The 27,315-nt window shown below is 42.5% G+C and overlaps 2 protein-coding genes across 2 annotated transcripts in view; one reads left to right on the top strand and one right to left on the bottom strand.

Moving 5' to 3' along the window:
- The window catches only part of AXDND1 (axonemal dynein light chain domain containing 1), a 104,031-nt gene extending 90,615 nt beyond the window's left edge, over window positions 1-13,416 (top strand). The window contains exons 26-28 of the mRNA XM_022556587.2: window positions 462-8,463; window positions 10,230-10,396; window positions 10,955-13,416. Coding sequence (XP_022412295.1) covers window positions 462-532 — 71 coding nt within the window. The 3' untranslated portion in view covers window positions 533-8,463; window positions 10,230-10,396; window positions 10,955-13,416. The remainder of the gene's footprint in view (window positions 1-461; window positions 8,464-10,229; window positions 10,397-10,954) is intronic.
- NPHS2 (NPHS2 stomatin family member, podocin) lies at window positions 7,699-27,251 on the bottom strand. The gene is made up of 8 exons (XM_022556596.3): window positions 25,572-27,251; window positions 21,569-21,672; window positions 17,996-18,068; window positions 16,313-16,395; window positions 13,723-13,926; window positions 10,919-10,974; window positions 9,509-9,587; window positions 7,699-8,350 (listed from the first exon to the last, which is right to left on the bottom strand). The coding sequence occupies exons 1-8, from the start codon at window positions 25,843-25,845 to the stop codon at window positions 8,072-8,074; spliced, it is 1,152 nt and encodes a 383-aa protein (XP_022412304.1). The 5' UTR covers window positions 25,846-27,251; the 3' UTR covers window positions 7,699-8,071.
- Window positions 27,252-27,315: the final 64 nt, after the last annotated feature.

Raw genomic sequence — 27,315 nt, 5'->3', positions numbered from 1 at the left:
TGGAGCAGCAAGGGAGAGCAGGCTTGACAGCAGAAGTCCTCCTGCACCCATCCCAAGGGTGGGGCTTGTGTAGGGTCTGTGCACGGGACACTGGAGGGAGGGACCAGGAGATACAAAAGGGCTACAGTGATGGATTTGGGAGGATTCTGGATACTAGCTCTATTTGAATTTTTTTTTTTCCCACCAAGCTTGGGGTATGTACTGGAAAGAAGAAATATTCTTCTTCTTTCTCTTCTCCCCTTGACCACATACTACTCTTTTCCAGGACCCACTAACTGACTACACTGAAACTTTGAGAAAATGCATTCTCAATCCCAAAAACCAATGTAGAGTCAAGTTTTGGGCAAATAGTTTGTAGCTTGGGGCTTACTCATGCAGAACAGAATTTTTAAAATGCTTTGTAAAGTTAAAAGTCCTTAGTAAATATATTGTTACTACAATAATTGTTTTTGTCTTTTCAGAGGTACAGCGCAAGGAGGGTTCTAAATCCAGAACTCGGACTAAGATCACTTACAGGATGAAATCCAAATAGCAAACATAGGACACTAGGCTTCACCATGGCTTCTGTCACTGTACCCACCCCAGATATCTCTGCACTTTTGAGCTGACATTGTGGCTTGATTGAAGTGACTCCCTTTGCAACAGCTACCAGAAAAGCCATGACAGACAACTCAGGGACATCTTCTCTTTAAAAGTCACAGTGATGGCTGTAAGGAATCGGTGTGTTAGCTTATTTCCAAGATTAAAAATAGGCTGTGCAAAGGTTTTCTAGCCTCTTCAATTGATTTCCCAGCAGAAGTCTATGAAAAGTATCAGTTTCTGTCAAGAAAATAATGCTTTTTGAGGACTTTGAACTCTGCAGAGAAGAGTGGCAAATAAAAAGCATTATTTTTTCAATTTAAAGAGAGGATCCTGGGCTTCCCTGTTGGCACATTGGTTAGGAGTCTGCCTGCCCAATGCTGGAGACATGGGTTCGAGGTCTGGTCCGGGAAGATCCCACATGCCATGGAGCAACTGGGCCCGTGCGCCACAACTACGGAGCCTATGCTCTAGAGCCGGCGAGGCACAACTACTGAGCCCACGCTCTACAATTACTGAAGCCCACGTGCCTAGAGCCCGTGCTCCGCAATGAAGAGAGTAGCCCCCACTTGCCGCAACTAGAGAAAGCCCATGTGCAGCAACGAAGACCTAATGCAGCCAAAAATAAATAGATAAAATAAATTTTAAAAAAGAGAGAGAGAGAGAGGATCCTGATAATGCCCTTAGGTTTCTGCAGCATTTTCAGATTTCTTATTTCAGGCATTCTGAAGATTTATCTGGCCTTCACAATAACCCTGCAAAGTAGGTGGAGGAGACACTGTTATCCCCACTTCTCAGAATGAAATAGAGGCCCCAAATGGGTATAAGACTCCCTAGGGTCACAGAGCTGATTGGTGCCAGAGCCCCCAGCTTGCTGGACCTGTGTCTGGATTGTTTGACAATGGCGATGGGCCACCAGGCCATTGCTCGGATGGCTTCCTTCACAGGGGCTAGTGTTGCTGAAGATTCACCCAGAATCTCCATTTTTAACTTTTATTGCCTCATTTATCTGCTCTGTTCGTGACCCTGGATGCATCTAGGCTTAGGGATGGACTAAGCTGCAAACATATGTTGCAAATGACAAGTTGCCGTCTGGGCAGTCGCTCAGCAGGGGCCCCTCCTACTTCACTGCTCCTGGCTCATTTGCATTTGCTTTATCTCTCCCTGGCTCCAAACACCTCCGAGATTTCTGCACCTGCTTTGCCTCCGCATATTTGGTGTTCCTTTGGATTTATCTCCTGGAATTGTAGGCCTTTGCCTGCTCCTTGAACCTCAGAAACCCTCTGACTCCAGAGTCCTCAGCCCTGTTTAAGCCCAACCACTGGTCAGGCCCGCCTTGGCCCACATATATCAAAGTGTTTGTGAGGTGGGTCTCAAAAATGTTTGGGGTCAGTCTAAGCCTACTGGATGACTTCTTAATTCTGGGGAAAGAAAACATGAAATTCTTCATGAGCTGACTGGGCTCATGGCCCAACTGAAAGCCACAGCTCAGGCTACTGGCTCGTGCTTCCAGTTACCACTTGCTGGGGCAGAGCCAGCCCTACCCTTTTCACTTTCCTGAAGAGATTCTTGAGTGATTCTAGCAAATTTGGGGCTTTTTAGTGGGATTTCAGCCTACTTTTTAAAAAATTCATTTCCTACTTTGTAGGAATGAGTCATCATTTCCATACAAATCAGCAGCCCCCGTCCCTGAACATGAGCGTCTTGCCCCTCAGAATGTGTCCGCTCCATCGGGTGGAAGGCTGTCTTAAAGGTCAGAGTTATGCCTGGTGCCACTACGATTAGAATGAGATGTTTGGTACCATAGACCTAGTTGGGGTGGTTTGGTTGTGAGCCACAAAAATCCATTCTTACCACAAGCGAAAGGATAATTTATTGAAAGCACGTTGGGGAGCTCAGGAGATTGAAGGAAAGTCTTAAAGAACCAGGCTAGGAACAGATAGGCTGAGGTAGTTTTAGATTTCAGAAGCAAGAACTGCTTCACCATCTCACCCAGTTGCTACCACCAAATGAACACCAGTCATTTCTTCCATCCTTACATTATTCTTAAAGTCCCGTGAGGGAGAAAGGCTACCTCGTAGTCACAGACCACCCCATGGATGTACCCGGGATGGTGAGAAGACTTCAGGGATCTCTTTAGCTTCCTTAAAGGGAAGCAAGGACACCTTGCTCTGCTGTTCCACCAAGATAGAACACAGTATGGGGGAAGGAAATGCCCAAAGAGAATCAGGATGCTGGTAGGAAGGCATCCTGAATGTTAGGTGGTTAAAAAAAAAAAAAAAGTATGCTACAGAGAAGGCCTCTGCACTGCTGCTCCCTGAAAGTTATCATGGGCAGCTCCACTTTCCCAAGTAGTTGATGTGCGGGAAGTTTTAGATAGTCCTTGAGTCCCACCACACCTCAAGATCACCCTGAGGTGATCTCCTGAGCAGAGTGGAGAGAGGAGCTCTTGCTACACTTCTCTGTCAGTGGGGCTGCCAGGTGAGGCTGTTGTGCTTGTGTTAAAGGAGACCAGCCACTCTGTGTTCAGATGTCCAGACAGCCGTGCTGACTGGAGGTGCCTCATCACACTCCACTGGGTCCCAGTCCCCAGGCTCAGTGGTGATGTGGTCCACGTCCCTGGGAAGCCGAGGTGGTAGTGTCTTAGGAATCCTAGAACTTGGAGCAAGTCCCCAGTTCACCAGGCCTGGTTCTTCATCACACACCCAGACCAACTCCATGCATGTGGGCACTGTGTGATTCTCTCCCAAGAGTTCTGGTCCTATGCTATGGTCCTACTGACTTGACTGTGGTCAGGTCACTTGTCAGGTGCTTTCTGGCACACATTGACTGGGCTTTCCTCTTGTTCTTGGCCTTTCCTAGCTGGAGATCAGTGACTCTGATATTGCCTGGGGAACCTACATTTTGCATTTCACTTTCAAAGACTGCTGAGAATTCTGCTTGTAGGCCCCAAATCTCTAGAGCACTATTTGCCCACTTCTGGAATTTTAAATAAGTGTGCCACCTACCAGCAAACATTTTCCCACAGGAAGCAGAGGAGCTGCTCTAAAATTAGGAGTCTAACTGCTGTAGCCCTGTTGCCTAGGGCCTGCATACCTCCAAAACAGGAGTGCTTGCTATCTGTGCCTGAGGCTGAGGTCATCTGTAGCCATATTGATGGGAAGCAGTGTCTAGAATTCATCAGGACTTCTACCTCTGCCTCAGGAGAATGGAGAGTTCATTCCAGCCAGGTCTGCCACAGCCTTAAGACAATCTCCTATTCAGGACTGTTGAGCAAGTCCACCAATCCCCCTGACCTCAAAGATGGGCTCTGCCACGTACAGCTTTTCAGAAAGCAGGACTTCTTAGATGGTGCATCTGAGAGCAAGACCAGTGAAGGCAGCCTTCCAGACACTCCCAAGACAATCCCAGTACACAGCAATGTCATTTGGCCTGGGCAGTGTTCCTGTTGTTCTGGAATGGCTGATGAAAGGGCTCCTGCATGCCTTTCTGGATTGCAGTGGCTTTTGTTTGGAGGGCATCCTCTTGTACTTGCAGGGGTTGGGTTCCATGAGCCCCTGATCTGACAGAGGCATACTTCAGGCTATCTCTAGGCCAGCTGTGAGAAACAATTTTGAAAGTCTGAAGATAAGATTAACAGTTCCCATCATCTGTCTCACCAAGGCAAACTGCTCTTTGGCAGACAAGATATTTCCATCCCAGATGTCCAGCAGATCCTGAAGTTCACAAGGTACAGCTGGTAATCCATTCCCATTTTCCACTCTGGCCACCCAAATAGTCAAACCCAGGTAAGAAAGAAGAGTGTATCTGATTTCTGGCCAGAGCTATTGGTCATCAAGAGAAGAAACTCCTCTCTTCTGTCTAGATTTTGCTTTACTATCATGCTAAAGAGCTCTACACCTTTGAAACAAATGCTTGAAATATTGTGGGGAGGATTCTAATACAGGAGACCTCATATACAACCTCTTAATCTGGTTCTGTCCAAGAACAACCACCCTGGGGACAGGAGCTCCTAGCCATTGGGGCTACCTTTGAAGCATTGGGGACAACAACCTGTATACGAGGCCAGGCTCCCATTTGGATGAGCCCAATTACTGTCATTTAGAGCTACTGGGCTAAAACCAGAAACATAGTAATAGTCATGATTTATTGAGCATTTATCTCATGTAAGCACTGTGCTAAGCACTTCACATGTATTATCACATTTAGTCACAACAACTCTGTGAGGTGGGTTCTACTTTTATCCCCATTTATGTCAGGATAAGTTGCATGTCCAAGGTTAAACATCTAATAAGTTACAGAGTCTGGATCAAATCTGGTATATCTGACAGCAGGGTCCAAGCTCTCAGTTACAGTGCTACTTTTCCTCTCCAAGTTCAGGAAAAGCTAGAAGCGCAGTTGATGAACCCTCTTTGAAGGGATTTGACTTCTACATTCTCTACTTATTGCTCAGCTCAAATACTCAGCAATGGCATTGACACACAAGCCAAAATTCTAGAGGACATCAGAACCTGCACAGTCCTGATAGACTCTGCCAAAGAACATTGTAGCAGCCAGGAGCAATCTAATGAGGAGGAACATACTTTATCATCCAGACATGATCCCCAAGAATATGGAACACAGAGGCATTGGCAGAATGACCTGCTAGGCCTCCCAGATATAGGGGAGTCCAAACTGCAGAGCTCCAGCATTACCCTGATATGCTGGTGAGCTGGGGTTGCCCTTGAAGTTCTAAGGTAGGCCTGCTAAGCCCCTTTAGGATGACCCTCTCTGTGTTTTTGAGTTGTATGAGCTGTTTCAATGTTTTGGTTATTAACCCCTTGTTGGTCTCATCGTTTGCAGATATTTTCTCCCAGTCCATAGGTTGTCTCTTCAGTTTGTTGATGGTTTCATTGGCTGTGCAAAAGCTTTTAAATTCGATTAGGTCCCATTTGTTTATTTTTGCTTTTATTTCTTTTGCCTTGGGAGACTGATCTAAGAAAATATTGCTATGATTTATGTCAAATAATTTTTTGCCTATATTCTCTTATAGGAGTTTTATGGTGTCATGTCTTACATTTAGGTCTTTAAACCATTTTGACTTTATTTTTGTATGTGGTGTGAGGGAGTTTTCTAATTTCATTGATTTACACGTAGCTGTCCAGCTTTCCCAACACCACTTGTTGAAGAGACTGTCTTTTCCCCATTGTATATTCTTGCCTCTCTTGTTGAAGGTTAATTGACCATAGGTGCATGGGTTTATTTCTGGGCTTTCTATCCTGTTCCATTGATCTATGTGTCTATTTTTGTGTCAGTACCACACTGTTTTGATTACTGGAGCTTGATAGTATAGTCTGAAGTCTGGGAGGGTTATGCCACCAGCGTTGTTCTTTTTTCTCAGGGTTGCTTTGGCAATTCTGGGTCTTTTGTGGTTCCATGTAAATTTTAGGATTATTTGTTCTAGTTCTGTAAAAAAGGATGACCTCTTTCTGGTGATTTGGAGTCCAACAACCTGCAGTACACCAGCCCTTAAGTCCCATGCCTGCGCAATAAATGCAGGTCTAGACCAGAGTCACTGTCAATCCCCAAATGCCCTGGAATACCATTGTCATAGACTTGTTCCACTCTTACAACCATGTTGTTTTGTTGTGGTGTACTCCAATACCAAGTTAGAATATGTTATCTCTTTTATCAGCTTACAGCCTGCAATAGACTGGATGTTTGTGTCCTCCCCCCACCCCACCCCCCAAATTCATATGTTGAAATCCTAACCTTCAGTGTGATGGTATTAGGAGGTAGGTATTAGGAGCTGATGGTATTAGTGTTTGGTAGGTGATTAGGTCATGATGGTGGAGCCTTCATGAATGGGGCTAGTGCCTTTATAAAAGAGACCCCCAAGAACTCTCTTCCCCCTTACGCCATGTGAGGATATAGTGAGAAGACGGCTGGCTATGAACCGGGAAGTGAGCCCTCACAAGATGCCAAATCTGCTGGCATCTTGATCTTATACTTTCCAGGCTCCAGAACTGTAAGAAATAAATTTCTGTGGTTTATAAACCACCCAGTCTATGGAATTCTGTTATAGCAGCCTGAACTGACTCAGACACTGCCACTCTGTTAATGTTAAAGTAAATTTCCAGCGAAAAACTGTATGTATCCCTAGTATGTATCCTAGATTTGGATTATACTGTTCAGTTTGTTCTCTACCTATCATTTCAAAATCAGTAACCAGTTGGAATACAGCACCTGGGTCTCAAGAGAAGATTTCTACTGCTAGGACCTTGTGGACAACACTATCAACTCACCTAACTGGTCTGTGAAGAATTTGCCTTTGACTATTCATTATACCCTTTCACCTAGCACACAGTTTCATAGCAGCTTATCCCCATTATTCTTTCCCATTAAGCCCTCCTACCTTAACAGCTGGGAAGTACCTAAAGATACCATAGATTACTCAAGCAGATCTGGAAGGTGCCTCTGCAACATAATGAGCAATTTAAATGTTGACTAGAGACAGACATCAGAGGAGACCAACCAATGGGTGATACCACAGACACTCAGATATATAGGCAAATCTGCCTTTGACAAAAAGAACCTTGCTATAAGGAATTATTAAGGGTCATAAAGGCCATTGTTGCATTACTACCCTGGCATTCACTTATTGTTCTCTTCCTGCCTCTGGTTATGCCTGAACCAGCATTGCCCTACCTCCTCCTTCATTGCTCTTGCCAACATTTGCCAACCTGAAATCAGGAACCATCCATGTGGGGGTGAAAAGTGACCAGCAACCCTTGATGCCACCTTAACTCCAATAAACCAGTACACTGGGATGGGTATGGGCCAACCCTGAAAATACATCAGCCCCATATTTATCGTGATGCTTCCTCAGATTTTAAGCCACATGTACCAGATAAATGTTTTTGTCCTTTTATTTCTCTATTTTAAAAGAAGAGTCTCTATAAAAATAATTCCTTTTAAGTTCTTTAATTAGATGTAAATTTTATATCCAGCCCAAGTACATCTCTTTTTCTTTCATTCACTCAGAAACACGGAAGTGTCACTTGCGTGGAGAGTTGGAGAGAAGCCTGCATCTCAAGATTACAACAGAGTGTGATAAGCATAATGATAGGGACATGTAGAAAGGGCTGTGGGAGCAACAAAGACCTTGCCAAAGGGGCCAGAGGGCATACAGCGAAAAGGACGTTTGAACTACATCTTCAGAAGTCAAAATTTAGCAACATATAGACTCAAAATTCTTTCCAAAGTAGAATGCTGGCTAAAGCTCTTTCCCATAATTACTCTGGTTAGATGATCCACCTAAGCATGTTATATGGCTTCTCTGTCATTACATGATTTCACTGTCTTCTCGTGTGTTGCTGCATTGTGACTTCATACATTCCAAGGGCATTCCACATGGCAACCAAAGGGCAGGAAGTGAGGACAGGGGGCCTTGCTTAGGGCTGTAGCTGTTATATGGCAGCCTTCCTTGCAGTCACATTATCCTTGTTTCCTCCTATAACATGGGAGAGTCTTTCTTTTTAGGGTTCAGTGGCTCAACAGGTTTGGAAGGATTTGGTAAAGGGATGCTTCCTTGAGTTCTACTGCTTGGAGAAGACAGGAAATTTAGCAAGTCAAATGGCAAAGGTAAAACCACTGTGGAAGGCTTCTCTGTGGACAAGGATTGCAGGGTGTGGAGGTACCGAAGCTGAACAGCAGCTGGAGTGCCCGATAGAATCTCGGCTGCCATCCTCAGGGACTCGGACGCAGCCTTCTCCCCTTCCGCAGCGATCATCTAGACAGGGGATGTGAAGAAAAGCAAAGTGATTTTTCTTCTTCACTCCATGAAGGTTTTAATCCTACTTAGTGTGACTCAACAAACAAGCACTGGTATCTACTGTGTGACAGGTGAGCAGACTATCTTTTGTTCTTAAGGATCTTGATTTAGGCAGGGAGATTACACTGTTAATTGTAATTTAGGGTAGAAGTTTTTAAGGGCCATGACAAGTATAGAGGAAGTGTTAGGGGAGTTACTATGTCTGGTGGGCCTTGGAAGAGTAGTAGGATTTTGCCATTTAGAGGAAAGGTTGGCCAGCATTCCAGGCAAAGACATGGAATCCTGAAAGAATGACTCCCAGCTCAGGTTAGCATTTCAGAAGAGAAAGCATGAAGCTCACCACCCAACTGTCACCTTAAAGTGGGCAAAGGGCACTGGACTCAGAGATCTAGAAGCAACTCTGCCCAGAGGACTGCCTTCTTCCTCCATCAAAGCTCCAAAGTTATCCACCCTCTTACATAGTTAGGGGTTTTTCTTTACGTACGTTCTGTTCTTTAAGGGAAATCCACCTCCCCTCCAGTCCTCATTTTCTCTTCCCAACACCCTTCCCGCCCACACCTCAATCCTCAGGAGCTGCCGGCAGCCACATCTTCTCCCTGGCACGCCTGAGTAGAGGCCATGAGTAGCACAGCCTTCTCTCAGCTCTGGCGTGGAGGGAATTGGGCCCTGGGTCCTGATCATGGTTGTCCCTCCAGAGCTTGTGCAGAGCTAGGGATACAGGTCGGGGTGTCATTAACCTAGAGGTGACAGGTGACTGCTATTACCCAGGGAAAGATGCCAGTGCTAGAGAAGAGGGATGGAGCGTGGGGAGATGCCTTTAGGGAGAGGGAGAAGGCAAGATTCAAGGAGGAGAAGGTCACTGTTACTAATAACTTCAGAGAGAGGGAGTAACAGGAAAAGAGACCTTACGCTGGTCAGTTAGGAGGCTGTTAACACACTTGAGGAGAGCAATTTTAATAGAGTGGTGTGGGCACAAGCCAGATTCCCCCCAGCGCCTGGATGAATAGGTGAGGAGCGAAGGGGAAATGTTCTCCATGAGGAGGCCTTCTTTTGGATTCTCTGGTGATCCTCAAGGAGCAGCTGTGCAGGAGGACGGCCTGCTCAGGGCTGGCTCACCCGCACTTTGGCCTGTCTCTGTGCTTCGGCCTCCACCGCCAGTGAGTGCTGCAGCCCGGCTGGCAACCTCACATCCTTACTGAAAGAGAAAGGGCATGGGTAGGTAGGTGCGCAGCACTGCTTTTAGCAGCCGGGGCTTTCGTACAGACCTGCCACCTTCTCTGCTGTCATTTCATGACGCACAGCGAATTCTGATTTAGCAGCGTGTGTGGCCCCCGACCTCTGCGCAGACAGTGGGCAGGGAAGAGCAGCTTCAGGGCAGTGCCTCAAATGCTGATTTTTCTTATCATTGATGCTATAGTAGAGTTACGGTTTTCTCTTTACAAGTGAAACAAATTTTGTGTTGATATACTACGAACATTTTCCCACTTAAAGTTTAATCTAAATCCCGGCTGTTAAATTTCAATAATGAAGAACAGCCTTGAAGAGCCGTACTATTAATAATGAGGGAAGTCATCTAAGTTTATAAAAGAGAACTGATTTTGAAAAGGGTAGAACTGACCAAATGAGAACAATACTTAACGTATTGCATGAAAGATACAAAATTGTATTTTCCCCCTGATTGTAACTATAAAAAAATACATAGATAGAAAAATGGGCAGTTCCTCAGAAAGTTAAATATGGAGTTACCATATGATCCAGTAATTCCACCCCTAGGTATATACCCAAGGGAAGTGAAAACATGTTCACACGAAAACTTGCACATGAATGTTCATTGCAGCATGATTCATAATGGTCCCAAACTGGAAACAACCCAGATGTCCATCAACTGATGAGCAGATAAACAAAATGTGGTCTAGCCAGCTGAAAATAGAACAGTATTCGACCATAGAAAGGAATGAAGTACCGATTCATGCTACACCATGGTTGGATGCTGAAAACATTAAGGTAAGTGAAGGAAGCCAGACTGAAAAGGCCACGGATTGTGTGATTATAATATTTATATTAAATTCCTGGAATAGCCAAATCCAGAGAGACAGAGAGTAGACTAGTGCTTGTCAGGGGCTAGGGGTTGAGGAGGCAATGAAGAATTCCTGCTTAGTGGATGCAGACTTTCTTTTGGAGATGATAAAAATATTCTGAAATTAGATGGTAGTGGTGGTTGTGAATATACTAAAAACCACGGAGTTGTAATTTAAAATGGTTAAAAATGGTGAGTTTTACGTTATGTGAATTTCATCTTTAAAAAATGTTTAAATCCATAGAAATATGAAAGTAATTTGCCCCGATGTTACAGTGGTTATGTTGTGGCTATGAGATAATAGGTAAATTTTTTTCTTTCTTCCAAATTCATGCTAATATGGCTACAGTACTCATTCAATGAAAACAGTTTTTCAAATAGAAGTTTTTAAATAAAACCAAAATATCTCCCTTTATCATATTGTTCTTCCTGGTTAATTTCCTACCCACATTTCTGTTCTCTCCACTTTGATTCCCCAAATACAGGTCACTGCATCCAAGGCAACCTGTGGAAGGAAGAGTTTAGATGTCAGTAAGAACCTCCGGGTGGGAGGAGAGCACCCCTATGCACCGATGGCCGTTGCACTGAGAAAGCACATTTCTTCTGAAAGGACATTATGTACTTCCCTGTTTTTTTTAACATTATAGGGCCTTGCAAAAGTTGTTTAATTTGCACAGTGCCACTCAACAGATATTTGTGGAATTAAAGATGGTGTGGTAGGCTGACTAATGGCTCCTAAAGACATCCATGCCCTAATCCCTGGAAACTGTGAGTGTTACCCCGAAAGAGACTTTGCAGATGCAATTAAGTTCCAGGCTGTTAAAATGGGGAGTTTATCCTGGATCTTGCTGGTGGGCCCTAAAAGCCACTGCAAGTGTCCTTATAAGAGGGAAGTGGAGGGACATCTGGCTTCAGAAGAGGAGAAGGTGGTGTGATGATGGAAGCAGAGGTTGGAGTGCTGTGCTTTTAAGATGGAGGAAGGGGCCATGATCTAAAGAATGCAGGTGGCCACCTGAAGCTGAAAAAGGCAAGGAAATGAATTCTCCTCTCAAAACCTCCAGAAGGAACCAGTCCTGCTGACTGACACCTTGACTCTGGCCCAGTAAAACTTCTTTTGGACTTCTGGCCTTCAAAACTGTAAGGTTGGGACTTCCCTGGTGGTCCAGTGGTAGTGAATCCGCCTTCCAATGCAGGGAACGCGGGTTCGATCCCTGGTCAGAGTACTAGGATCCCACGTGCTGCAGGGCAACTAAGCCCGTGCGCCACAACCAAGAGCCTGCGCACCGCTACTAAGACCCGACGCAGCCAATAAATAAATAAATAGATAGATATTTTTTTAAAAAACTGTAAGGTTAAATCGGTGGTGGTTTAGGCCATCAAGTTTGTGGTAATTTGTTACAGAAGCAATAGGAAATAATAGAGATGGTATATTTGTTAAATTTGTTCTAAAATGCATTTATTAGAGAACCAAAATCTTTAGTCTCTCTCTCATATGATATTCTCTTCCATATAATATTCATTTACAGGTGCTTTCACTTCCTGTTGGTGGCACGCATCTTCCCCACCTCCCCATCCCAGGAGTGGGAAGAAAATGAATTGTGTGTTCTGGAAAGGGGGGCAGGGCATGGAGCAATATGCGGGCCATACTCTTTTTCCTTTTTAACTTATTTCTGATGACTTCTTGGTGGCTAGATAAATAGTTAGTGCATTGGGAACCCCGATAAGACTAATTTAGGGGGTTGATGGGAGGAAGGAATGTTGAAAAAGACTTCATAGAGGAGGTGACATCTTAAAGAACAATATGATTTTGCCTGTAGGGAAAAGGGAAATATTTGGTACAGAGGAACAGCCTAAGAGCAGGCATGGAAGCATAGACACACTGAACACTGGAGAAACACTAAGTCCGCTGGAGGATTAGATACACTGGGGGAAGGACAGCAAGAGGTGAGGCTACAACAGTTGGGTCATTTATCCACTCATCCAAAAACCCAGTATCTGGCTGCTGTGTAACAGCCCCATGCCAGGTACTGAGGACAAAAGAGGAATAAAATACGACCCCTGACGTTATGGAGTTCATGGTATGGGAAGAAAAATGTGTAAATGCATAAATTGTAATTCAACATAACAAGGGCAAGCTTGAATGTTGTGTCTGGACCTTATCCTTTATCCTTTGGAGGGGAGGGATGAACAGGAAGAGAGGCTGAAGGGAGGGCAGAGGGGAGCAACGTGAGTGGTTTTTAAATTCCAGAGCAGAAACTCCCCTGTGTCTACTTGTTCTAACTTCTTCTCCCTTCAGCTTCCCTTATTTCCTGAATTCTTCCTTTTTCCACTAGGATGCTAGTCCCAGTTTTATCAGTGATGAATTGGACATGTCACGAACATTTGGATACTTCATTTTCTCAGCTGTGTCTGCTCAGGCCCCATCAGGCACAATCATTATCAATGCCTTCGATCCTTAGTTCCTTCTATTGAGGTCTTCCTTCAGCCAGACTCGAGTCATAGCCTCCGAACTCAGTTCTGGGCTTGGGTGCCTCATGGCCTCAATGACAGGCTCCGTCACTGGTGGTAATTGCCACCCGACTGGCCAGCTGCCTAGAATGCTGCTTTGTTCTCGTCTCTCTTCTGAATACCTTTGCCAACTTGTCTTGGTAAGAAGTGAAGATGCCTACCCTGGTTGTGGGCAAGGTTGCTGAGCTTGCTGCCTGCGGCCTAGACGCTGCTGCTTGTGAGGCAGCTCTTGCTTTTCTCTCCCTCCTATCATTCCAACTCAATCAAATCTAGGTGATGGATTGGGTAATGAATCACATAAGGGTCTGTGACATCTTACCTCTTTTCATCTGAAAGTCTTATTTGAACTTATCATTATCTAACTTTGCTTGTTTCCCCAACTAGACTGTAAGGTCCCAAGATGCATTCCTTATCATCTCTGTGTCCCACCAACCCACCCTATCCAGCCCCACCACCCCTGCCAGCTGCCACCCCCACCACCTTGTGCTATGTGGGCACTTTACAATGAGTCTAAAGCCACTTTTTGTTTTGAGAACAAAAACTGTGGCAATGACTGACTAATCAGCACAGGTTGGAGACTGTGATTGGCTCAGGGTCAATTTGGCAACCTCTTAACTGTCAGCTCCTTACAGGACGGTACCTTTGAATGCATGGCACATGGAAGATTCAGTAAATGGCCAATGAAGAAAGGAATAAAAGATAAAGGGATACTTCAGCATACTTGGTGTTAAATTCATCTAAGTACCTTTACATCTTGTGCAATGCTCTTCCTCTCTAGAAGAATTTCAGTGAGGGATCGATGTGCTAGGAGACGCTTCATGGTGGTCTGCACAAGGAATTGGACCGCTTTGGACACATGAGCAAGACTGCTTAGGAGAAGAGAGGCATTTTCCATTCGGTAGTAGCAGATGGCATCTATCTCCATTACAAACATGTCTTTGGTTACAACCTAGGCAGAAAAAAAATTTGGATGACAACCCTGATTCTTGGGTTCCTTTCCCACATGAAGATAGAGGAGCTAAATATGTTCAAAGGGTATTTTCTCAGCATAAGATGATGGTAAGAAGAAAGAGTAGTAGGCTCGCCCTTTAATCAAAATAGACGTGTTTTTTTTTAATTATGGAGTTTGTATTAAATACACTAAAGAACTCACAATTTAAAGGAATCTTGTTGTAAATCCTTTTGTAAAAAAAAAAAATCAGGAATAATTTTCTTACATGAAAACACTCAGTTGATTGTATATCAAGTCTTTTAAAACCGATGCCCAAAAAATCTCCTAAAAGAGCAACATGTTCTGGGAAACAAGCGCTCAAATGTATTGAGTGTGCATTTAGAGGGCAGTTTGGTGATACATATCAAAAGCCCTAAAAGATGTATGTGCACAACATTTCCATTTTTAGACATTAATCACAAGGATATATTTCAAGGGTTTAGCTGCAAGGATATGATTCATAGTATTGCTTATTGTGATTAAAAAAAGTAGAAATAATATCAACAATAGGGAATTAGTTGAGTAAATTCCAATTACTCAATTAGTTGAGTAAAATCCATACAATGAAATGCTGTGTGTCTGTTTAAAACAAAGAGGTAGAAACATAGGTAATATATGAAAAGGTGATAACAATAGATTGTTGAGTGAAAAAAGACATGTTGCAAAATAGTATGTATGGTGTGATATATAGATATAGATATATATATATATATATATACAAACAAATGCACACACATATATATGTCTGAAACTACAACCACATATATAGAAAAGTCTGAAAGGATACATTCTAAAATATCAGCTCTATGGGTGATAGGGTTAGGTATAAGTTTTACTCCTTTTTATATTTTATTATATAAAATAAGCCTTTTAAAAATATATTATTTTTATTCACATTTCCATTTACCAAAAGAAAGAATGAGAAAGAACCTCAGACTGAAAGTGGGAGAGAGTTTAGGAAAGGCTTATAAATCTGAATCAGTAACAGGAAAGTCTAGATGTTATCTCTACATTTAACTTTTAATTGTGGTAAAATACACAAAACATCAAATTCACCATCTTAACCATTTTTAAGTGCACAATTCAGTAGTGTTAAGTACATTCACATTGTTGGGCAACCAGTGTCCAGAACTCTTTACATCTTGCAAAACTGAAAACTGGTGAACAATTCCCCATTCTCTCCTCCTGGCAGTCCCCACAACCATCATTCACTTTCTGTTGCTCTGAATTTCACTACTCTATGTTCCTCATATAAATGGAATCATACAGTATTTGTCTTTTTGTGACTGGCTTATTTCACTTGGCATACTTTTCTCAAGGTTCAGCCATGTTGTAGTATATGCCGGAATTTCTTTCCTTTTTAAGGCTGATTATTATTCCATTGTTGGCATATACATTTTGTTTATCTATTCAGCCATCAGCGGGCATGTGGATTGCTTCCACCTTTTGGCCATTGTGAAGAAAAATGATGCTATGAACATAGGTATACAAACGTCTCTTCAGTACCCTGCTTTCAATTCTTTGGCGTTTATACCCAAAAGTAGAATTGGTGGATTATATGGTAATTCTATTTTTAATTTTTTGAGGAACTGTCATACTGTTTTCTACAGTAGCTGCACCATTTTACCTTCCCACCTACAGTATACAAGGGTTCCAATTTCTCTACATCTTTGCCAACACTTATTAGTTTCTGTTTTTTTCTTAATAAGAGCCATCCTGATAGATGTGAGGTGGTATCTCATTGTGTTTTTGATTTGCATTTCTCTGATGATTAGTGATGTGGAGCATCTTTTCATGTGTTTTTTGGCCATTTGTATATCTGCTTTGGAGAAATGTCTATTCAAGTCTGTATTGAAATGTCTATTCGAGTCAAGTATATATACTATCTACCATATATGGAGGACAATCTGCTTTACTCAAAGTCATCTGATTTAAATATTAATCTTATCTAAAAAAATACCTTAACAGCAACATCTAGATGTATTTGACCAAATATTTGGGTACCATGGCTTAGCCAGGTTGACACATAAAATTAACCATCACAAAGGCCTTTGTCCGTTTTTAATTGGATTGTTTGCTTTCTTGTTGTTGAGTTATAAGATTTTATATATTCTGGATATTAACCTCTTATCAGATATAGTATTTGCAGTTTTTTTCCCATTCTGTAAGTTGCCTTTTCATTCTGTTGTGTCCTTTGTTGTAAAGGAGTTTTAAATTTTGATGTATCCCATATCTCCTTTTCTTTTCTACTTTTGAGCAAAAATAGTCATTTTCCTCTGGGCCAGAAGTGGTAGCTTGGCCAGGGAAAATGTAGAAAGAAAGCAAAATCCACCACTTGGCTTACCTCATGAAAGGGTATCTCCAAGGTTTGGAGGCGAAGGTCAACCTTGTGGTAGGTATCCAGGCAGGGCAAAAAGAAGAAAAGGCCTAGAAGAGGGGGCAGGGGAAGTGACAGGTGAATGGCCAGCATGGAGGCCATTTGGGGTTCACTCTTTTGGCGTCAAGTTGCATGTTGCATTGCTTTTCTTAGCCTCCAACTGCCCATAGACCTCCCCATATCCCACCTCCACCCATGGTGTGTTTGTTGTTACTAAGGCTACCAAATAATTTGTTGTTCAAGCTGGGGCACTTTTGAGGGTGAAAGGAGAGCACTATTATGACTTACACCAGGATAACAGGCATAAACAGGGATTATCCCTAGCAAAATGGGCTATATGGTCACCTTGGTCATGGTGCTGACCTGTCCAGATATTGGGTTACACATCTGTCTCCTTCACTAGATTTAAACTCTATAACGAGAGCATCTTATGCATTCCTGTTAGTCTTAGTGCCTTTTAGGTGCTCTGTAAAACTATTTCTTGAATCCACGTGTGTAAGAACTTTAGAGCCAGCAACCTCCATGTGGTATTTCTTAAAATGTGAGCCCCAAAGGAATCAGAATAGCAACATCATGATACCAGCCTTCTGGTTGGCTAGTTAGTCCTCACCCACCCAATATAATGTATAGGGTCAATGTGCAATCAATATTTTAGATTGATTTATTGAGATTTTCTGAGAGACCATCAGACACTGTAGGCTTGTACAAGAGCCAAAGCTTTGTTGGAATCAGCAGTACCTCAAGCACCCATGATCTCCCTGAGGAGCCACCCAGCTACTAGCCCTTCTCAGACCCAGTCGAGAAGGATACCAAAAACTAGAACCAGAACAAGGCAGTCCCTGTTCTGGAACTACAGGGTCTGGTTCTATTTTTGTGTGAACCAATCTGTTGGCTCTGAATCTTCAAACTGATTTGTGTCTCCTAGTCTGGTGTCTATTCTCTATCTGTTTCTGTAGAGCTGGCTTGGAACTTGGACCCTTTCCAATCTGTGCACAGTGGGACTTTGCTTCTTCTCATGTCTTCCTGGATTAGCTCTTCAAACCCCAACTATTAGACTTTTCAGACTAACGATACTTCTATCTGTGCCCCATAATCAGCTTGGACTTCTGGATACAAACTCTGTAAGACTTTAAGGTCCTAGAGACTAGAGACCATGTCTAATTCATCCATCTTCATATCCTTTGTAGTTAAACAATGAAACACGGGAAGTGCTTAATCTATGTTTCTTAAATTTCCATGAACTGAAGGCCAATTTGTTACTTGGATGCTGAACTTTGCCTATCTAGCCTGGTGTGTTCTGATTCCCTGGATCCTGAACTAGCTCAGTTTTGCTCTGAGAATTCACAGGACTCAGACCACTTACATGTTCTACTCAAACCAGTGCCTGGTCTTAGGTCCTAGCCTACTTGCTACTCCAGCCAGCCTGGCCCTGGCATTCAGCTTTTTGCATCCACTCTCTCTCTTGGTCACTGTGACCTGGTAGTAATGCTCTCTGAAGAATTTCTTAATAACCTGTGTTACAAGTAACAGATTGAAAAATGAAGATATCATGAATCAAGTTACTTCATGTAATCTGAGGGCTGTATTACAAACATGCATGGATTGAAGAAATTGGCAAGTCTCTGGGGGGCTAAAAAAGATCATTCTTACCAGGGCCTTTGGCTCTTCCAGGAAGCAGATGTCCCAGTCGGAATATAATTACTCTCTCATACTCCTGTATAACCTAAAGGAAAATTTAATACTTTTGAATCACTCCAAGAGATTAAAATGAAGTCTTCAGAAGACCCTGGTGTGAGAGTGATCCTAGGTATCAGAAATCTTTTGCTTTGAGAACCAAGAAAAAATTTCTGTTAATACTTACATTTCTAAAATATGTACTTAGTAAATGAAAAATTTCAGAAACCAATGAAAAAGTATAAAATTTTTGAGACTGTGGACAGAATTTTGATTAGAGAGTCATGGTTATCTAAAAAAATAATTGGTTCCACCAAATCAAAGTAGTCACAGCATATTTAATCTTGTATATTGCTGTGATTGATGCATTATGAGCTTTTACATGTATCACTCATTAGCTATTTACAGACCTTACGGCAGCCATGCAGGTGCTCAGATCACCCTTCAGGAAGAGCCTGTAGCCAACTATATGTTGTCTGTAGGAGATACACTTTCTATTTAAATATACAAATAGGTTGAAAGTAAAAAGATAGAAAAAAATATACCACACAAAGAGTAACCAAAAGAGAGTAGGAGTGACTATACCGATATCAGACAAAATGAAGTTTAAAACAAACACGCAAAAATGTTACTAGTGATAAAGAGGGACATTGTGTAATGATAAAATGGCCAATGTGTTAGGAAAGTATAACAATGGTAAACATATATGTACCTAAAAATAGAGTTCCAACATATATAAAACAAAAACCAAAAGAACTGAAGGTAGATATAGACAATTCAATAATAAAAGTTGGAGACTTTACTATCTCACTTTCAATCATGGATAAAACAACTAGACAGAAGGTCAACAAGGAAAGAAAAGACTTGAACAACACTATAAACAAATTAAACCTAACAGATAGCTATGCATAACTCCACCCAACAATAGCAGAATAGATATTCTTTCAAGCACACATGAAACATCTCCGGGATAGACCATATGCTGGGCCATTAAAAAAAACTCAATAAATTTAAAAGGATTGAAACCGCTGTAAGTATATTCTCTGATTACAATGGAATGAAATTAGAAATTGATAACAGAAGGAAATTTGGGAAATTCACATATATATGGAAATTAAACCACACACTCTAAAATAACTGATAGGTCAAAGAAGATATCACAAAAGAAATTAAAAAACACTTTGAGGGACTTTGCTGGTGGCGCAGTGGTCAAGAATCCGCCTGCCAATGCAGGGGACATGGGTTCGAGCCTGGTCCAGGAAGATCCCACATGCCGTGAAGCAACTAAGCCTGTGTGCCACAACTACTGAGCCTGTGCCCTAGAGCCTGCGAGCCACAACTATTGAAGCCTGCGAGCCACAACTATTGAAGCCTGTGTGTCTAGAGCCTATGCTCCACAACAAGAGAAGCCACCACAATGAGAAGCCTGTGCACTGCAACAAAGAGTAGCCCCCGCTTGCTGCAACTACAGAAAGCCCGCACGCAGCAACAAAGACCCAATGAAGCCAAAAATAAATAAAATAAAAAGTAAATAAATTTTTAAAATGCTGTAAATTCAGAACACAATGATAAATAAAGTTTATTAAAAAAAACAAAACACTTTGAGATGAATGAAAACAAAACCTCAAGATACCAAAACATATGGGATGCAACTAAAGTAGTGCTTAAAGGAAAATTTATAGCTGTAAATGCCTATAACAAAAGAGAAGAAATATCTCAAAATAATACCCTAATTTTCTACCTTAATGTACTGGAAATAGAAGCACAAAGTAAACCCAAAGTAAGCAGGAAGAAGAAAATAAAGACTAGAGTGGAAATAAATGCAATAGAAAATAGAAAAGCATCAGAGAAAATCAACTGACCCAAAAGTGGGTTCTTTGACAAGATCAACAAAATTGACAAATACTTAGCGAGACTGAACAAGAGAAGAGAGAGGAGATTCAAATTACTGAAATCAGGAGTCAAAGAGGAATGACAGAGACATCACTACTGTCCTTACAGAAATAAAAAAGATTATAAAAGAAAATATTGTGAACAACTATATACCAACAAATTAGATAACAGGTGAAATGGACAAATTCCTACAGAGTCATAAACTATCAAAACTGACTCGAGAAGAAAAAGAAAAATGAAAAAGACCCAGAATTAAAAGATTGAATTAGTAGTTTAAAAATTTCCCACAAAGAGAAGTCCAGGACCAGATGGCTTCACTGGTAAATTCTGCCAAATATTTAAAGAGGAATTAATACCAGTTCTTCACAAATTCTCCCAAATAGTAGAAGAGGAGGGAAATCTTTCCAACTCATTCTCTGAGGCCAGTATTACCCTGATACCAAAACAAGACAGTGATATCACAAGACAAGAAAATTACAGACCAGTATCTCTCATGAATATAAATGCAAAAATCCTCAACAAACAACCAGCAACTTGACTCCAGTAACATATAAAAAGGATTATACATCATAACCAAGTGGGACTTATTCTAGGAATACACAGTTGATTTAACATCCAAAATTCAATGAATGTAATACACCATATTAACAGAATAAAGGGCAAATACCATGTAATCATCTCAATGGGGGAAGAAAAGGCATTTGACAAAATCCCACGCCCTTTCACAAAGACGAAGGAGAAGAGGAAGGAGAGCTTGTGTGGGGAGTGAAATCGGCCACAGCCCCAGCAGCATCTGTAGCGTTCCAGCCAAGGACATGCTCTTCCCTGACAGCTCCGGCCAATGACTAAGAATGGCAGGGATACAAGGGCTTGGCCATTTCTGCCCATTGTAAGACTCATCTATGAGGCAAACTTTGCTCTGGAGTTCCCTTTCAGTCTGGCCAAGACTTTCTTAGAGGTATCCCGCAGTCTGAGGCACTCTCTGTCCAATCCTTCCTTCCCCTTCTCATATCACAGGTGTCAGATCTGCATCATCCTCTGAAGGTTTTCCCTGCCTACTCTTATTCTCTCTCCCCTTAATCTTTCACAGACAGTGCCACCCCATAAATCTCTTGCACTTCTAATTCCATCTTGGTATGTGCTTCCCAAACTGACACAGGTCTTCATTTACTTCAGGGACAGCCATGTGTAACCACCTGTGGGCCCAAGATAATTATCATCTGTGGTCTATAGAAGCTGCCTGAGAAGTTTCCTGGAGGTGTCAGGAGTAGGCATCATGACCTCTTCTGGGCTGGTCTTCGTGTTATAGAGTGTAGATGAACTAGACATAGCTCCTGTCCTGAAGGGGCTCTCAGTCTAATGGCAGAGATTGTGTATCCACAAATATTATACATGTGGTAATTGCTAGAGTTGATGTGAAAGTAGGATGACACGAGAGCACAAGGAAGGGAATGACAGTCTGGAGGAGTCAAGAAAGGCTTCACAGTTATCTCTGAGCAGGTATAAAGAGTAAGAGCTCTCCTGGAAGGTGAGTGGGAGTGAGGGCATTCAATGCAGAGCAGACAGCATGTACCAAAACCCAGAAATGAGAGTGGACGTGGTGTGGTCAGTGAGAGGCACCAGGAAATTACTTATTGGGTCCTCATGGAATCTCACCTTTATGCAGAACCAGATAGAAAAAGGGAAGGTCACAATGACGAAGAGCAGGGATGTGAGGACAAGAAGCCACTCACAAGCCCCTAAACTGGAAGACTTGGTACCTTAAAAAAAAAAAAAAAAAGCAAAAGAATAATTATATTGGAACTTCACCATATTCACTGACTAGCACCTCTAGTCCGGTCCTTGGTATTAGGGTCGGAGCAGTTTGCCGACGTTGCTGGAAATAATGGAACGAGCTGTATATCAGCGTGGTCAGTTCCCAGAGCCGGGGGCGCGGTCTGTGTGAAGGGCTTTGTGGGCAGATGGAAGGTGGAGCAGGCTCCTGGAAAGGCAGTGGAGGGTACACTGGAACAACCACAGAATCTGGGCAGAAGGTCTGGGTTCTGGTTCTGGCTCCACCATTTTCTGTCCAAATGACCTTAAACAAGGTACACCACCTCTCAGTTTCCTCATCTATTCAAGGAAATGCTATTGCATAGCTATTTGATAATAACTGTCTCGCAGAATAGCTCATATCTCTGGCATAAGAACAAAATGACATATAAACATAAAAGCACTGAACTGTGTTTTTTTACATGTCTGGTGTTGTCATTTAAAACTCATGTTTACCTAGGGGTAACTGCTACAAAAGTACTTCTTCTATCCGAGCCCCTCTTAAATAGGTACCTTAAAAATACACGATCAATGAAATTGCTACAAAATAGATTTATGTTCCAAAGGCTCTTAGCATTACAAAGGTTCCATTTAAGTCTTTATTTTTCAGTGTGAAAAGCAGATTGCTGTCAACTTTGTTAGACACGATTGGCTTTACTTTTGAGCTGTCCATTTCCAACTAGAGGACAGAAGCTGTGCTCCTTTTATATGCATGTGCCAAAAAGGCATACACACATACACACACACACACACACACACACACACAGCCATACTTAGATGATATTTCCTTAGTATCCTCTAGAAGTATAATTTTGAGAAAAAACAGGACCCTTTGTCCCTCTCTGCATAGTTTCTTCTATTTGAAGTGGTTCAAACCATATGTGTCCAGAGGTTCATCTTCCCTGAAATTACAGCTCCATCTACCACTTGCCCCAATATCTGAAATTCCTCCATGAGAGCCCCTTCTTTGGCTTCAGGTGTGGATCTTTAGACAGTCTTTGAAAATCACCTATATGGGGTAATATTAGCCCATTTGTGCCTATAAAAAAGTGATATGGAACTGAAGTTCAGGCCATTCAGGTTGCTTGGGTGATAAATGAAATGGTATCAGGGAAAATTCAGTCTCAAGGACATAAGCTTCTTGGGGCCTTGTCTTGTTTAAACCATGTCCCAGGACTGGAATAGTGCCTGACACATACAGGTGCTCAATAAATACTTGTTGAATGTAGGAAGGAAGGAGAAGTGGATACTGAAAATGATTTAAATGTAATGGTTATAGAAATCTCAAGAAAACTGTAGAAATCTATAGAAAACTGGCCAAAGGGATACTATTTGTCAGTTTAAAAATCTTATAGAGGAATAGAAGGTGACTAAAGATTAGAAATGGTGAAAAGTCTATTTTTAAGGGATGGGAAGGAAATGGATTACTAATTAGGCCTGAAAATTTGATTTCCATGCTTGCAAAATAACTGGAAAGGTCATCACCAAATTGATGTGCAGATTACTCGAAGAGGGCAGATATACAAGCTGCACCAGCACAAAACCAAATTCGGTGCTAAATGCCAATGTATGGCAGTTCCTAAATGGTGTCCCACGGAACACTAATCCTCCAGGGTGTTCCACAAAGCAAGTGTTCCTGGAGCAAACAAGTTTAGGAAATATTGTGTATTGTATCTCACTCCTGGAGCTTCCCAATAGTCACTGGCATATTGAAGCTAGGAGAATCCCTGCAGCAAAGAAGCATTCTTAGCTTTGTTTAACCTAGTATTTCCCAAACATTTGACCAGGCGATGTCTTCTCCAAGCAAATTCATGTTCTATGGAATTTATTTCTCATGCAACCTACTCTGGGAGATGCAGTTTTGGGAGAGGTGTTTCTATCAACATTTTATTAGTTTTTGCAATATTCTTCCCTAAAAACAATAACAGTGTTATTGCCATGTTTACTAGCTTATAAATATATTTCATTTGCCAGTGGTAACCATGGTAAGTAAAAATAAATAAATGCACATACCAACAAAATTTATATTTTATAAGTGAAGAAAGTCCTCAAAATTCCTTCATACCATAGTTAGGGATATGAACAGAAAACTAATATGTATACCCAAATCTAACTTGAAGCTTTACTCACAAAATATTATTCTCTTAGAATGAGTTCCTTGAATATCCAATTTGTTTAGTGTAAGTGAATAGTGAAACACTACATGTTAAAGCAGGAAGCGCCTTGAGATACGACAGTCTGAGAATCCTCAACATTTCAGTAAAATGAAGCTTCTCTTAGTTTCTCCCACATCTTAGGTAGCCTGGCTGTGGGAGTGTGGTACTAGTGAGGAGGAGAGGGGATGTTGATGTGTCTGTTCCCCTTTCCTCTGGGAGCCACAGAAACCTCCCAGACAAGGGCTCAGCAAGGGTGTCTCATCCTTAATGGGCTCATCCATTGCTTGGGGGGGCCTGAAGCTCTAGTCACTTTATAGCTGAACAGACTGAGGCCCACAAGGTGAAGCTACTAGCCCAAGGCCACAGCTAGTTGGTGGCAGTGCTGGAACCATGACCAGAAATCAGGGGCAGCACCCTGCAAGGATGGGCTTTTCAATAAGACTGTTTTATTCTGGAATGCTGGCTTCTCCACTTCCCACATGTAGGTCTTGGGCAAGTTATTTAATTTCTCAGCATTTTTTCTCATCTGTGACACGGGAATGATAATACTCAGTAAAACACCTAGCATGTGCCTGGCACACAGTAGGAGCTCCAAAAATGGGGCTCCCTTCCTTCCCTACCCCACCGATGTGGTCTGAAGCACAATACTTACAGACCTCTAACCTCAGCACTACTGTAGCAGTGAATCCAATAACCCTTTAATGACCAGAAGTTTCTGACCCATGAAAGGGCATCAGTTAGGCAAAACAGCATTAACATGGTCAACATAAACTACATCCCAATTGCTGGAATCTTTCTCAAGTCATAGCTTTCAGTGCTACAGCATATAGGGCAGTGCTGGTAGCCAGGAGATGTTAAAATTTCATAGTCAGCAGAAAGTAGTATAACACACTATTCCTTATTTACCTTCCTTTAAACCTCCCTCACCCTGAAATTAAGGTGTAATGAGTTTTTTCTTCCACTCATTATAGAAAGGATTGGAAGCAGATAAATTTGTTCCTAAGAGTTGCTTCACCTGCAGAAGCTAAAGAGACACCTTTCCCTGTGATTCCCTCCCTTTGGTCTAACTTGCCTCTTTTAGCTTGCAAGGGTGTGTTTTTTCTTTCCCTCCAGGCTTTGCGCAAGATAAGTGCTTCGAGTGTCTTATCTCATTTTATCCTCACAATTACCCTCTGAGGTGGGTACTATTGCTGTCCCCATTTGATACATGGTTAAGTCCCTGACTATGATCAAATAGTTAGCTAAGATTCAAACTGAGATCTAGCTTTTCTCTACTTGGCTCTGCTGCCTCTACTTTTTAGAAAGTATGATCACTGCAAAGTGTAAAATACTTTTAGGAAAGTCTGATGAGGAGAGGAGAATAAGCTACATTGTTGCCCTGAACCATGTTGATTGGTCCCCAACCTGTATCACACTCCCTCCCACCTCCCATCCATGGCTGACCCCTGAGAACAGCGGTATTTAGCTGATGTTATTTGTATTTCTTCTGATGCATTTTGGCCTCCACCACTGAGGGGTTGGTGGGTCCTATCTCGCGTCTTTCATTTCCTGGGAAGCTGAGCAGGTCCAGCAGGCTGCTCTGGCCTCGGAAGCTCTCAGTGCGGTGCCTCATTGCACCTTAATTGACATCCCTTGGGTACCACTTGGAAAGGCCGCACCCCCTTCCCTGGGCCTCAGCCTGACCGCTGTACCTTCCTCGGGCCGCTCGCTCTCCAGCAGCGCCACCACCTCGGTGCCCTCCTCGCCAGAGCCCCGGACCTCATCCACGTCCACCACGGTGGCTGCAGGCGCTCGGGGCTCACCCGGGCTCCCTGCCCGCCCGAGGGCCGTCTGCTCCGGCCCGGCGTCCCGGCGCCCGCGGCCTCTGCCGCCCCTCTCGGCCTTCGCCCTCTTGTTCTCTTTGTGGGCGGACCCGCTGCCCCTCCCGTGGGCCTCTCTGGAGGAGCTCCGAGCCCTTTTCTCCATCCTCAGAACGACCGAATCCAGGAGCGCAGTTCCTGCAAAGTCGCTGGCAGGGATGCGGGGCGCGTCCCGAGGGGACTATAATGACCTTGGGCGGGGGCGGGACCTGGGCGGTGGGCAGGCGGGGCTCTGCTCGGGGTGAAACCCGGCAGCTGTTTCTCAGGGGGGCTGTGGACAGGGCGCGCCACCCCTGAGACTTGGTGCCACCTTCAACACTGAGTTTTTGTGAAAACCCATGTGCCAATTTATGGCGTTTTAAAATGTGTTTCTAGAGACGAAAATTTGAGCTGAAATACTACGGAGGCCCGCAAACCGCTGAAGGTGCGATGGCATTTTGCTTTATGATTTGTAAATATCGTATAGAATGGGGTATGTGGTCCTCGCTTAAGACTAAAGAGCTTACAGGAAAGAAAAGGTCGTCCAGTTAGGGTAACTTTAAGGTAAAATTAGAAACTTCTCCCCAAGCAACCCCGTCTTCCCCCTTAAGATCTTCCCAAGGTTACCTTTCCTCTTTCCCCTAATTTATTTTATATCCTGGCCCTACTCTTTCTGCTGAGATTTTCACTGGTAAAGGTGTTGACTGACTACTCCTGGGAACATTTAGGTTTTAAAAGGGGGAAGGAGAGGAAAATTCTCCCAGAACTCACTCTCTCTCTCTCTCTCCAGACCTCTTCTCTCTCTCTTATGTATATTTCTTTATTTTTACTAATTTATTATTATTTTTATTAATGCTTAAGCCTATTGATGATGCTACTTCTTGAAGAATCAGAAGGGAAGGGATCTGATTTAACTTCTGTTTTAGGAAAGGAACACTTTTGTCCTTGGCTAGGCTCTGTTCCCATGCTTCTTTGATGAAGGCAGGAGTGTTGCTTTTTTAAGGTTCACTGGCCATGCTCCATCCAGCAGCAAACTGGGGTAGCTGCCCCACCCGCATCTGAGGAAATTGAAACATTGAATAGATCTATTTCTTTTTTATTCTCTATTAGTAATTTCTCACTGAATGCTAGGTTGGTCTAGACAACCATTCAAAGTAGAGATTTATGACTCTACTCAGATAGCTCAGATCACATTATTGTATTGTTCACTTACTTTAAATTTTTCAGTATTTATTGAGTTCACATAGTGATAGCTTTTTCTCCTCTCAAAAAGTTTTATTAAAGAATGAGGACCTGAAGTAACTCAAATTGGCCCTGGAAAAACTATTCCATTTCTTTCTTCCATATATGCCATGCTAGGCCACTGGGAATAAAGTAATGAAAAGATTAGTAATAAAGTAACTTAAATAGATTTGTTTTTTACTCTCTAAACCTGATTATTATTATAGGGAGAACAAATGTTTCCTCTCAAGGGCCTGACTCAATTAATAGTTCCTGCCCAGAACACTACACTGAAAAAAACTCTGAAGCTGCATTTGGCCCATAGGGGGAAAAGTATCATGATTATTTAGTATTCACTCAAAATTAATAGTTGATA

Source organism: Delphinapterus leucas, chromosome 1 (assembly GCF_059928025.1).
Source record: "Delphinapterus leucas isolate spDelLeu-1000000601 "Yukka" chromosome 1, BTC_Dleu_Yukka2, whole genome shotgun sequence".
NCBI lineage: Eukaryota > Metazoa > Chordata > Mammalia > Artiodactyla > Monodontidae > Delphinapterus > Delphinapterus leucas.
This window is presented reverse-complemented; position numbering and strand designations above follow the sequence as displayed.